The 13,674-nt window shown below is 50.6% G+C and overlaps 1 protein-coding gene across 2 annotated transcripts; it reads right to left on the bottom strand.

Annotated features, from left to right (window-relative positions):
• Nucleotides 1-3,532: 3,532 nt before the first annotated feature.
• Nucleotides 3,533-6,215, bottom strand: LOC123495041 (uncharacterized). 2 transcript variants are annotated; one of them, XM_045231696.1, is made up of 4 exons: nucleotides 6,117-6,210; nucleotides 5,785-6,047; nucleotides 4,110-5,350; nucleotides 3,533-3,887 (listed from the first exon to the last, which is right to left on the bottom strand). In XM_045231696.1, the coding sequence occupies exons 1-3, from the start codon at nucleotides 6,199-6,201 to the stop codon at nucleotides 4,979-4,981; spliced, it is 720 nt and encodes a 239-aa protein (XP_045087631.1). In that variant the 5' UTR covers nucleotides 6,202-6,210; the 3' UTR covers nucleotides 3,533-3,887; nucleotides 4,110-4,978. The 2 variants fall into 2 exon arrangements, 1 of the variants encoding a protein (XP_045087631.1); XR_012188392.1 differs by having other exon boundaries at nucleotides 4,110-6,044; nucleotides 6,117-6,215.
• Between the last annotated feature and the right edge of the window lie 7,459 nt (nucleotides 6,216-13,674).

Below are 13,674 nucleotides of genomic sequence, written 5' to 3' on the forward strand. Positions count from 1 at the left end.
CGCACGCGTCACCGTGTTCCTGGTGACGCCAGGAGGCTGTAGCGCCTCTCCGCTCCGGCGAGCTCCGCCGCCCCCGCAGCCTCTCGCGGGCTCCCCTGGATGCGCGGGAGCGCGGGTAACCTCCTGGTGTCCCCAGGCGCCGCTCCCGTGGCTTCTAGTGGGGTCTCCGCCGTGGCCAGTGGTCGCCGGCGACGAGCCCTGTCGCCTGAGCCCTGCCACGTGGGTCCGGCCTGCTAGTGATTAGCTTAGTGCTAATCACCACCTAACCTAACCCCCTGACGCTGACAGTGGGCCCCGGTGCCCCTAATCTTTTATTTAGGCTTAAACTAACCCCTGTTTAACCCCGTGTCACTGACGTGTGGACCCCACACGTCAGGTTTGACCTGGTTAGCCGTGGTTGACTCGCTGACGTCATGCCACCGTCATGCTGACGCATTTATTCTTTTCTAGATTTAAATTAATTCAGGAAAATCCAGAAAATAGCCAAAACTTCTAAAATTCATAGAAATTCAACCGTAACTCAGATTGAAATAAGTTATATATGAAAAATTATCAGAAAAATTCAATCTATCCATCTGTACCATTCTCATGCATGACAAACCAACTTATACCTACTGTATAAGTGAAAACATATAAATGGCATATATAAGGACTTAAATTAGAGTTGCATTTGAAGCTTTGGTTCAAATGGATCTCTTCCAAGTTGAATGCTAAATGCATTGGCTCAAAATACATCACATATTCATGCCATATTCATGCATCATATTGTTGCATATGATTGTGTTTTGATTGTCGACACCGTTCCTTTTCGATAGGTCCTGCTCCGGAGAGTGTTCCAGAGTACCTGTCTGAGGAGCAGTGCCACCCTGTTGATCTACCAGGCAAGCAAACCCCCTTTGTTCATTCCGATACAATCCTACCCTCTCGCTCCTGCTCTCTTTTACTGCATTAGGACAACAACGATTCAACTGCTACTTTATGCTGCGGTAGTTGAACCCATTCCTCTGCATGACCTGTCATTGCCACAGTAAATAGTCGAAACCCACTAGCATGTGTAGGAGTTGATTGAGCCATGTTGTGTTCCTACCATGCCATGCCTGCTATTGCTTAGAGTTGTGTCAGGTCTGGTTCATTGGGAATGAATTGGAGTGTTATGATATGTTCTGGTGCCGAGAGTTAAGCGTGTGAACACGATTTGGTAAAGGTAGCGGTGAGAGGCCATGTAGGAGTACATGGTGGGTTGTCTCATTGGAACCGTCCTTAAGCACTGAGTTCTATGTATGTTGTCCAATGACTAGTTACTACCACACATTGGGTTCCGGTAACTCGACCCCTCTCGACTTATTAACCAACTTGATCTCTGTCCAGGAGTTGCAACTAGTTTCTGGTGTTTGTAGGTAGTGTTATTTTTCTACCGAGTGGCACCCGGCAGGGTGGGCTTGGGACAGACTAGGCACACGTGGCCCGGTGTACCGAGTGGCACCCGGATGGTGGGCTCGGGAACCCTGCACACATCGTTTGGGGCCGTGAGCGACACCCCGGGCGGATCTCCTTGCGGATGGAACCCGAATAGGCGATAAACCTGGACTAGAGTCTTGCGTGGTTAGTCAGGTCGTGGCCGACACCCTCGCCAGGCTTCCGCTTGAAGGTTGCCGAGGTACATGACGTGTACATGGCGGTAAGTGGCGAGAGCGTGTGTGACGCAGTACACCCCTGCAGGGTTATCATGATCTATTCGAATAGCCGTGTCCTCGGTTATGGACTTCTTGGATGCTTACGTGGTACATAGACAACTTGAAGTGGATACTCTAAAATGCTCAAGATAAGTGTGAGTGCTATGGAAGGCTTCTCGTGGTGAGACGGGACTGAATCCATAGTGGTGTATTGAGGTGGTGATTAGTGGACTCGTGTGCGCCTTCTTACCTCAAAGAAGTTTCTCGTAGTCGTAGAACAGGATAGCCACTAAGTCAAAGCTGGCTTGCTGCAACTAAACCCCACACTACCTTCTTGATACAAATGCATGTAAGATAGGATCTGATGTAAGTCTTGCTGAGTACCTTCGTACTCATGTTGCTTTATTTATGTTTTTGCAGCGGAGACTTCAGTCTTACTAGTAGCTCCGCTTGAACTTCGACGAGTAGCTTGTACCTCAGCTACGATCTTGAACCCTTGGGAGGGTCTTGTAGATAGTCAGGCTTCTCAGCCTTTTTCTTTTGTAGTTGTCTGTACTCAGACATGTAATGCTTCCGTTGCTTGTATGCTCTGAATGATGGGTCATGTGACCCCTGTTTGTACTTAATGCTATGTGGCTCTTCTGGGCCTTTTATCTATATGAGTTTGCGTTATGTTGTGATGCCATGTTGTACAGCACATACTTGCATGTTATGCGTACGTGTAACATGTATTGCTATGTGTGGGATCCGACAATCTAGTTGTTTATCCTTGGCAGCCTCTCTTATGGGGAAATGTAGTCTAGTGCCTCCTTGAGCCATAGTAGTCCGCTACAGCCCGGTTCACCGGAGTCCTGCTAGCCCAGCACTACTGCTCTGGACACTTGACTGGCCGGCATGTGTTTCACATCGTTCCTGTGTCTGTCCCTTAGGGAAATGTCACGCGGTGACATCCGGAGTCCTGCCTAGCCTGCTACAGCCCGGGTTCCCGAAGTCCTGTTAGCCCAGTGCTACAGCCCGGATTCCCACGCTGCTGACCGACACGTTCGATGTTGATTCATGTATGCCTATCCCCATACGTTAGTGCCGCTTTGGGTTCACGACTAGCCATGTCGGCCCGGGTTCTCTGTCATATGGATGCTAGCGACATTGTCATATACGTGAGCCAAAAGGCGCAAACGGTCCCGGGCCATGGGAGACACCCGTGGGAATACCGTGCGTGAGGCCGCAAAGTGATATGAGGTGTTACATGCTAGATCGGTGTGACTTAGAATCGGGGTCCCGACAACAAAGTACTGATGAACGCAGTATATTAGTCCCCGGCCTGGCCACTCTTCATTATAGTAGCCCTATTCCATTGCTACCCAAATCAGACACACTGCACCAGGTCCAGGAACCTTTGCTTTACAGCAAAACCGATACACGGTGCTATTATTGTTTGAAATGTTCAAAGGAATCTCTCTTCACTTTCAGCTTGGCTGCATCGAGAGATCGTAGATAGTAATAAACTGTCTAGCTTGGCTAAAAGTAAACTAGTCCTAACCCCATCATGCCTGATTGCTGCACCCGTCTTCACCTAATCTTCATTTGTCATTCTTTTAACTAGCAGAGATTGAGCCTGTCCACTCTCATTTTGCACCTGTTTCAGCTCTGCTTTACAGCTATGATTAAAACCCTATCAGCCATGTTGGTTTAACTAGGTTTAGTGATTTCTCCTATGAATAAAACAAGAAAGATACAATACATTGAAGATGGAATTGTCAGTGTAAGGTTCAGACTATTACCTTCTTGCCGAGTCAAGGATGCCAAACTGCTAGCTCTCTTTTTTTGACGCGTAACTGCTAGCTCTCTGACTCCAAAACTAATAACCAAACGACAAGTGCTCTTTATAAGAGATTGAATCACATTTTCGTTGTCAAGGGAAGCAGATAACAGAGTAGCACGATATCTACTGCCGAATCGAACATACCGGAGTACGTTGAACTCTTAAATGTGTGCTTGGAATAGGCACGATATTTTATAATTCCAGGCACATACCGGAACTGCGTGCTAGTAATTACTATGGAGTTTTGGTTCAGATGGACGTGGGCTCAACCGACTCGATCAAGCGGCCTAAATCTTGATTGACGCCTCCGTTTTCTTTACACTAGCATCAGTGTTTTATCTTCGTGGGCTAGCGGGAATGGCTACCCTGCTCGAGGGAGAACAACAGACGGGCTGCCAAAATATAAAATAAAGGAAAAGTCAATATTATCATTTGGGCAAAATAGAAGAATTACAAGGCAAAGGACATGAAAAGTCTAGACGTGCTCAAAAAAAAAAACTCATCAACAAAGTGAAGAGCAGAAAAAGATGTGGTACTACCAATGGCTGAATATGTTGAAAGTGCAAAATTAATAGGAATACCCATATAACATATATATATGGCAGGGCACATACCTTTTGTACTATGTGAGCAAGCTTCGTCTTGTTCTCTTCTGCTTCTAACCACGGCTTTAAGTTAAGGCAGACGGGAATTTTTAATTCTTGGAGATTTGTGAGCTGCTCTATGCTATTTGACAAAGTTGTGATAGCAGAGCAGTTAGAAATTACATGTTTTTTGAGAGAGGTAAGTTCTCGTAACCACAGCGGCAGCTGTCTCAAGCTTTGACAGGTATGCAGCATTAATGATTGTAGCTGTTTGAGTTGCCTCATGTTATCGGGCAATTCGTCTAGCTTCAGGTATCGTGTTATCACAAGTTGCTGAAGATATGTCAACTCGCCTACCAATTCTGACTGTTTTGATTGGGCTGACATCTCCAATGAGAGTGATTTGAGGGACTGGAGGGCCCAAGAGATCTCCGGTGAGCTTGTCAAATCACTGCAATGTTCGAGGTGCAAACCACTGAGGGTAGGTAGATGGTGAAGCAACCTCCGCTGATGTAGAGGCACCTTACTGCTTTCAACTGTCAGATTAGTAGATACTCCTGGAGAAGATGAGGAAACACCATTGTGTGACAAGCTCTCTGCCCATGATATGAGAACATTATCACTTCCCTTTATACTCCAAGATGCAGCTCTTGGAAAGTGTGGTGTTATCCACTTCTTCGAGCTTACGGAACATGAGCTCATTCACACCATCCTCACCACTAGAGTATGTTGTGTTCCATTCTTCCAGGCTGACCATGTCTTTCAGAGTAAGAACTCGGAGGCTTGGTAGTTGGGCGATGGGTGGAAAACCATTGCAGTTTGGCAAACCAACCATCTCCATTTGGACAACATTAGGGAGATAATTGCCAATATTCATTACCCAGTTTGGAAAGCTGATACTAGTATAACCATATATCACAAACTTCTGCAAAGTGGTTGGTGGCACTAGCTCCCTCAGGATGGTTGTAAACCGATCTTGCCAAGGTGGTCTTTCCAATGCCTCCAAAGCCCCATATGGGAACGAAGGTGGTCCCTTCAGTGGTGCTCCCAGATAAACGAGCCAATATTTCCAGTTTATCGCCGGTCCTCCCGATAATTTCTGCTTCCTCCACATTCCCTGCATTTTCCCAGATGTCAAGAACTTGTTGGTCATTGGTGCGAATTTCTGGCGGAACACTATAATTCTGATGGTCTTGTGTTATCTTCTGTCGACGCTCTTGCATCTTTTTCATCTTGTCTGGCATATTGATCTTCTTCCTCATACCTCCGAGCTGCAAGCGGTATGACCTAATCTGTCAGTACAATGGAAGATATTAAAAGCACATGCACGCTGTGCCAATTTGATGAGGTGATGCTGTAATTTAAATCGAGAAAAACATAGGTGTGTGTTTTTTAGCTCTCCTCGATCGACTGTAAAAGTGTGTGTAGCACTAGCTTTGACTTCTATCAAGTACTATACTAACTAGTAGGAACCTAATGCACGTATGGTCATACACGTAGAGCAGGACAACTGATCCTCTCTGCACCACTGTTTCTATCCCGACAAAATTCAGATCTGCTTCAATGTCTAAAGAAATTCAGACCTATTACTTCACTACATTTAAGAAATTCATGTCCGTCAGTAAATATCTTAGAAAAGAGCAGCGACACTCAGATCCAGATTGATGGTAACCAAGTGGAAGGGATCTTGAGCCGATTCACCCACAGGAGCGCCGAGCTGTCCGTGATGGACCACCTCTCGGCGTCGCTGAGCGCGGCCTCCACCGAGCGTCATCTTCATCTTCTGCAGGTCTTTGGTCAGGTTCTTGTGCAGCTTGACCTTGCCCACGATGGCGGAACCAATCTGCCTGATCACCACCTTGATGACGCCCGAGGCGACCATGCCCCCGACGACGGCCGCCGCCATTGCTGGCCCGGGTCGGGCGGATCTTGCGGGGACACCAACGCTGGCGTGGTTCTCGGAGCCTGCTGCAGAGGAGTTGGCGAGTGAGACAGAGGTCGCCGGAGAGAAATGGAGAGGGGGAGAGAGAGATTGACCTGCGCCAACGCCGTCGTGGACGCGGACGCGGCGACGGCGAGATCTGGACTGGATGTGGAAGTGTGAGTGTGAGCGTAACAGCATCTCCAACCGTTGGCCGCAGGAGGAGTTAAAAATCGCCGCCTGGGAACGTACCGGCGCTAACCGCGCGCTGGGAACGTGATGCCCCCAGTCGCCGCGCCCACGTTTTTTTTAAAAACTAAATTCGGCCCCACATTCGCACAAACAAGACACAAATTCAACCAAATTTTGGCGAGTTCCTAACATAAGACAAATATTTTACAAAAGAAAAAAAAACAGTACTAGACCCGTCGTCGCCCTCGCCGTTCCTCGCCGCCCGCCGCCCTTGAAGCTCTATATGCCGAGGAGCCTGTAGAACTGCGTGTAGTCGCCGCCGCCGCCGTCGTCGTCGTCGCCTCCTCCGCGGCCGCCGTCCCTACTACACCCCTCCACAGGTTGGCGCGGCGGGTTGGACGGTCCGGGGCGTCCTCATCCTCGTCTCTGTCGAGGATCACCACGCCGTTCTCGTCCTCGCGCCCACGCTGGCGGGGCGGCTATCTCCTGCAGGACTCGGCACTGCCGGACCATCTCGTCGCGGAGGTAGTCGTCCCGTGCCCACTTTAGGGCGGCCTCGTCGGAGAAGCCGCGCCGGACTATGGCCTCGTACTCCGCGGGGAGGCCGGGCACCATCTTCGGCCTGACGAGCCGGGCAGAGGTGGGGGAGGACTCGGCGATGCGGACGTCGAAGCTGCGGGTGCGCTGGCTGATCGGCGCGTCCTGGGGCTCCGGCTTGACGGGGAGGAGGGAGGGTGAGCCGGACGAGCGACCGGACGAGGAGGAGGAGGCCGGGTCCATGCGTCTCGGCGTCCACGAGCTCCCACGCCGGCGGGAGAAGCTGGGGGGAGCGGGGTACTCAAGCCTGGGCGTGTTGCCGCCCTCGATGTACTCGAGGACGGCCTCCAGCGTGCGGCCGGGCACGCCCGACCATCGGCGGCGGCCGTCGGCGTTGAGCCTCCCGGAGGGCACGATGCCGTTGGTGGCCTCGAGCTGCTCGGCGTGGCGGCGACGGAAGTACGGCTCCCACAGCGTGCTGTCGGGGGTGTACCTCGGCCCTTCTCTCGCCGCCTGCGGCAGAGAAGCACGTATATGGGTGATCTCCGCGCGACGGCGCTTATCCTCCACGCCCCAGGCACCCGCATGCGGGCGGGACCGGGTACTCGGCCTCATAGAGAAGCCGGGTTTCATCCTCGTGAAGGTGGCGGCGGCCGAAGCCGTTCGCCGCCGCGCCATCGCCTGGGAAGCGCTCGGCCATTGGGGTGAACTGGAAAGGGCGAGAAGAGAGGGAGGAACGAGGGCGTCGGCGGTGGAGAGCGAGGTGTGTGCGTGGCTCACCGTGTTGGAAATATGCCCTAGAGGCAATAATAAAATGGTTATTATTATATTTCCTTGTTCATGATAATTGTCTATTGTTCATGCTATAATTGTATTATCCGGAAATCGTAATACATGTGTGAATACATAGACCACAACATGTCCCTAGTGAGCCTCTAGTTGACTAGCTCGTTGATCAACAGATAGTCATGGTTTCCTGACTATGGGCATTGGATGTCATTGATAACGGGATCACATCATTAGGAGAATGATGTGATGGACAAGACCCAATCCTAAGCATAGCACAAAGATCGTGTAGTTCGTTTGCTAGAGCTTTTCCAAATGTCAAGTATCATTTCCTTAGACCATGAGATTGTGCAACTCCCGATACCGTAGGAGTGCTTTGGGTGTGCCAAACGTCACAACGTAACTGGGTGGCTATAAAGGTGCACTACGGGTATCTCCGAAAGTGTCTGTTGGGTTGGCACGAATCGAGACTGGGATTTGTCACTCCGTATGACGGAGAGGTATCTCTAGGCCCACTCGGTAATGCATCATCATAATGAGCTCAATGTGACCAAGTGTCTGGTCACGGGATCATGCATTACGGTACGAGTAAAGTGACTTGCCGGTAACGAGATTGAACAAGGTATTGGGATACCGACGATCGAATCTCGGGCAAGTAACGTACCGATTGACAAAGTGAATTGAATACGGGATTGATTGAATCCTCGACATCGTGGTTCATCCGATGAGATCATCATGGAACATGTGGGAGCCAACATGGGTATCCAGATCCCGCTGTTGGTTATTGACCGGAGAGTCGTCTCGGTCATGTCTGCATGTCTCACGAACCCGTAGGGTCTACACACTTAAGGTTCGGTGACGCTAGGGTTGTAGCGATACTAGTATGCGGTAACCCGAAAGTTGTTCGGAGTCCCGGATGAGATCCCGGACGTCACGAGGAGTTCCGGAATGGTCCGGAGGTGAAGAATTATATATAGGAAGTCCAGTTTCGGCCACCGGGAAAGTTTCGGGGGTCACCGGTATTGTACCTAGACCACCGGAAGGGTCCCGGGGGTCCACCGGGTGGGGCCACCTATCCCGGAGGGCCCCATAGGCTGAAGTGGGAAGGGAACCAGCCCCTGGTGGGCTGGTGCGCCCCCCCATGGGCCTCCCCCTGCGCCTAGGGTTGGAAACCCTAGGGGTGGGGGGCGCCCCACTTGGCTTGGGGGGCAAGCCACCCCCCTTGGCCGCCGCCCCCCCTGGAAATTGGATCTCCCAGGGCCGGCGCCCCCCAGGGGGCCTATATAAAGGGGGAGGGCAGCCGCACCACAGCCCCTGGCGCCTCCCTCTCCCCCTGCAACACCTCTCCCTCTCGCTGAGCTTGGCGAAGCCCTGCCGAGATCCCCGCTACTTCCACCACCACGCCATCGTGCTACTGGATCTCCATCAACCTCTCCTTCCCCCTTGCTGGATCAAGAAGGAGGAGACGTCGCTGCACCGTACGTGTGTTGAATGCGGAGGTGCCGTCCGTTCGGCGCTCGGTCATCGGTGATTTGGATCACGACGAGTACGACTCCATCAACCCCGTTCACTTGAACGCTTCCGCTCGCGATCTACAAGGGTATGTAGATGTACTCCTCTCTCTCGTTGCTAGATGACTCCATAGATTGATCTTGGTGATGCGTAGAAAATTTTAAAATTCTGCTACGATCCCCAACACACCGGTGCGGTAGGGGGCAGCTTATATAGACTGCGCTCGCGTGGCCGCCGTGCGTACGCGTGGCGGGCGAGTGATGCGCGTCGGCCCGTCTTCACTACGCCGCCGTGAGGCATCAATGGAGGAGGCTGACCGGCGTGGCAGCGCGCGGCAGCTTTGGCATTGATTCCCCCCGCGGGAACTGAGGCGATGAGGATGACGAAGCGACGAGAAGAGCCGAGTCGCTGCCAAGGAGGGCCCGTCGATTTTCGCGCCAAAAACGATTCGGCCGGCGCCCCCAAGCGCCCCCAGCGTGCCGGGTTTGTCCTGGGTCCGCCGGCGCCAATTTCGGCCCGAGCCGGCGAAAAAAGGGCCTTCGGGGGCGCGACTGGGCCGATTTTTCACCGCCGGCGGTCAAAAAATCGCCTGGGGGGCCTTGTTGGGGGCACGGCTGGAGATGCTCTTAGAACCGTTTTGGTCGAAGGGGCAAAGTTTTAAATAACCGACGTTTTGAGTAGAGTGCTGGTAGGAGCATCTACAGACGGACTTTGCAAATCCGGCCCCTCAAGCACATCTTAAATTAGCCACTTTGCATCCGCCTCTCTCATATTTCATCCCCTCAACCATACAAAGCATTCAAAAGAAACCCTACATACTGCCCTAGCTACTCTTCGTCGTCGGAGATGTCCACGACAATGGTGCCGGGCACCGGCTGGACGGGCAGGATAGGAGGGCTCCGGCTCTGCCTCCTCCTACTCGACCTCATCCATGTAGGCGGACATCTCCGCCTCCTTCACGGCCTCTTGTGCTTCCGTCTCTTGCTGGCGACGGCGTCTTGCCTCGGCAGCTGACTTCGACCGAAGGGAATCGAGGATGGCCTGTAGCAGCTCCGCCTGCAGATCCCTGTCGCCAGCGTCCCCCACATCCTCCTCCCCCGGCTCATGCCCGTCCTCCTCAAAGTCCTCCTCCTCCCCCTCGTCCTCCTCCTCCTCCTCCAGCTCCTCCTCCGGATCCACTGCATCCAGAGGTAGCCCCGCGACGATCCGGGCTTCACGCCTAGCCCGGATCTGCTCAAGGAGCTTGAGTCGGCGCTCCGGCGTCAGAAATGGCTCGCTCCCCACCCGAGGCGGCAGGGGGGAGTGGGCATGGCTACTGGGCGGACAGGTGGAGTGGAAGTGTGGCGGCGGCAGACAGGAGGAGGAAAATGTGGATCGATGGTAGGGTTTCGGTGCCATCGGTCGACTTAAATAGCCGGGCAGTGCACTACATGGCCCGCCAGAGCTGCCACCGGTCCGACGAAGGAGACGAGCTTCAGACCGCCGGGTTTGAGGGTGTTTCCGCGTGAGACCCCTTCTTCAGTCCGACGTGGCGGGCGTGCCCTGGCGCCCCCATATCCAACCCATATTTGAGCTGGATATGGGGTGCCGGTCAGCCCGGGTGTTTGAGGCCCGTTTAAGGCATCCGTCTGGGTTGAAAAAACGTGACCGGACGGCCGTCCGGCCCGCCCGGGCGTATGAGGCGGGTTTGAGGCGCCTGGCTGTAGATGCTCTAAGTTTTGAGCAGGGTGCTGCTAAATGACCGGCTGATTCACGTACAATTTTTTGAAAAAGTTGGCTACAGCCCGCCTACAAAATCGTCGCTATATGGCAATAGTCCGCTATTTAAAATAGTGGAAACTAGAGAGGAGGAATTAAGCAATCTCCAACACTGATCCCCAAAACAAACACGGTATTCACGTGCGGACATTGATGTGGGAGACGGCCATCGAACCACATCCCCTAAACGTTCGTCCAGGTCCGGCCAATTTGAAATTCAAATGCATGGTGAAGGATCACATGGATGTTGCTCCACTGCCGACGTCCATGACCAGACAAGTTGCCATGACGTAGACTCGGAGAAAAGGAGGGGCGCCGCATTGATGCCGAAGCAATAAGGCACGTGCCCCACGACGGATGTCGAGGACTGCCTGCCGAGCTGCTAGGCAGCATAAAAGTAGGGAAGCTTGTATTGATCCAACCAGGACGGCATATGCATGGACGTCGACGCCCGCCCCTGCACCACGCCCGCCTCATGCACCACGCTCACCCCTGCACGTCCACCACCACGGCCGCCGCCCTACTTTTTGTGCACCGTCGCCTCCTTTGCCTTCTGTTCGAGGCGGTGGACTTGTCATGTCATCGAGTTGACCTTATGGGCGGTCGCCTTTGTCGGATCCTCCACCACAGCCATCTCAGGTAGCTTTTTGTGCGTGCCCATGCGGCGGCGGTGACAAGGGATGGGAATTGGGGTGGAAGGCAGCGGGATGGTAGGGGAAAGGGTTGAGAAAGGGGGTTTTGCTGCAAAAATAGTGCGGCCAACTCTAAATGCGCAGGCTCCGCCTCATTTTTGAGTGGGCCGGGGGTGTCGGAGTCCTATGTGGCTGGTGTCTGAACTCTCGCAACACCCCCTTGTTTGCTTTCGGTTTGTGGGAAAACAGACACCTGGACTGGTCCGCCGACAAATGTGGGACACCGTTGGATGGCATGCAGCGTCCGGACAGCTTGGTCCGGACGCTGGGAAGAGGTTTGGGGTCGGTGTCGGAGATGCCCTTACTCCTTTAGGGCAACTCCAATGGGATGCATGAAATCAGACACACACAAAATCAACAGGCACGCTTGGATGGACGTGTTCGTGGACATCACTAGAGGAGTCAGTCGTCCAAACCAGTGTATCAAATGTTCGCCCCAGGTCCGATCTCCTTTGTTTGACATGCATATGTAGATGAATGGCAATTTAGCATATGTATAAATAGATACAAATATATACAATCACAACCAAAAAGCATCAGATGTTCAATAAGTTTCTACATTCAACCGATCTCAAAAGATGGCAGTCCGGTTGTCTGTGCAAAAGATGTCAATTTCTTTCCTCCCAGTTCGTCTGCCTGTGCCAAAGTATTCACTCTTCGGCTAGCTACTCTGAAGCGCCCGCTTAGCGCTTCAACATGCTAGCACGATACACTTGCAAATGTGATCTTAAATCAATAAATGTAAAATCTAAGTCCTTGGCTTGGCAACACTTGTCTTCATGCAATTTTGTGGGCTTCACCTTTCAATCCCTTTGTTGCAACTAGTTGGAACTTTTCTTGAGATAAGCTAATTAATGCATTAAATTTTGAGATATGTTGATATAATTACAAAAATCCATCAAGAGGATTAGATGCACTTCCAATTTTCATTACCCGGTTCTGAAAAAGCCAGTGAGTCCTATACAGTTTCAAGAAAAATAAAATTGGGATCATTGGTATGAGTTAGTGATGAAACAAAGATCAACATCACATTCCACCATACCAAGGATAAACCACCTCATTAAACTAGAAGATGGCAGGCAGATTGGTTTCTGAGCCAATTTGAGCTTCTCACCCCACAACCATTGATGGGCCTATATATTAATCGAGAGTAGATTGGGCCGTGAACTGAAATAACGGAGATTAAAATAAAAAAATCTTGTTAGCTGCTGGTCATTATTTTTTGGAGAACAAATTTAGTTTTGAAATTCAATTCTTACCCTAGGGGCTCGTATTAACCAAAAGAACTTATAGGGCCTCTTTGGTTGTGGGAAGTTTATAACATACTGGAGGATTTGAATCCTAAGGATTTTTTTTCATGAAATCCCTTTGGATTATGGAATGTGACTACTAAATTCCTACGAAATCCATTCATATGCCCCGATTCTATGTGAAACTCGACATTAAAGCTCATTTTATTTGTACTTTTAGAATTCCCATATACTTACATTTTCTCTGTGGCATCTCAATGTGTTTATTTCTTATGCACCATCCATAGGCACTTGTCACAAAATTCCTATGTTTTGAAATCGGGTTCAAATTTATAGTGCATGGCATCTCAATGTACATTTTCATATTCCTATGTTTTCAAATTCCTGCAATCCAAAGGAGTATCATTACTAATATTGTTATTATTATTTTTTTTCTTGAGAAAAGTTCATATGATTGCACTACTATTCTTTTGCTTCTATTGCTTGTGAAAAATAGATGAAAAAAAGGAATCGTTGGCAAACAGGTTTCAAAATTTTATTGCCAATTATGATGTTAGTCTACTGGCGTTATGTTAATTTAAGCCAAGAACTGAGTCAAACTTTTGGTTCTACGAAATTTGGTCCTTGATGTGTCATAAACCGACTGTTAAGCAACTTGGAAAGATCAACTTTCTTTAAAAATCGAAGAACCTACCCGACTGGTTCGGTCTAGTTTTAGCTTCGCCCTCTAACTTTCTTTACATAGTATTTAATGTTATTAAAATAGTTGTTGGCCTAAAACTTTTTATTACTCATCGTCTCACTTAGTATTTGTGCCAATTTCCTGTTTCTAGATTTATGGCTTCAGTTTGTTTTTGTGTTCCTAGTTTAGTTTACCTTACCATTATTCTCATTATTATCTCATAGAAGGGCGATATTAGCGAGTGTGGCATTGCAAAGGACAAGCT

This window comes from Aegilops tauschii, chromosome 7, assembly GCF_002575655.3.
Source record: "Aegilops tauschii subsp. strangulata cultivar AL8/78 chromosome 7, Aet v6.0, whole genome shotgun sequence".
Classification (NCBI taxonomy): Eukaryota; Viridiplantae; Streptophyta; class Magnoliopsida; order Poales; family Poaceae; genus Aegilops; species Aegilops tauschii.

Bases quoted from the DNA above. Each gene is read 5' to 3' on its own strand.
- LOC123495041 (XM_045231696.1), bottom strand. From the start codon at position 6,201: ATGCTGTTACGCTCACACTCACACTTCCACATCCAGTCCAGATCTCGC. The intron at 6,048-6,116 runs GTCAATCTCTCT...ACTCCTCTGCAG, and splicing joins CCACGACGGCGTTGGCGCAG to CAGGCTCCGAGAACCACGCC. The intron at 5,351-5,784 runs GTGGGTGAATCG...TACCGCTTGCAG, and splicing joins ACGGACAGCTCGGCGCTCCT to CTCGGAGGTATGAGGAAGAA.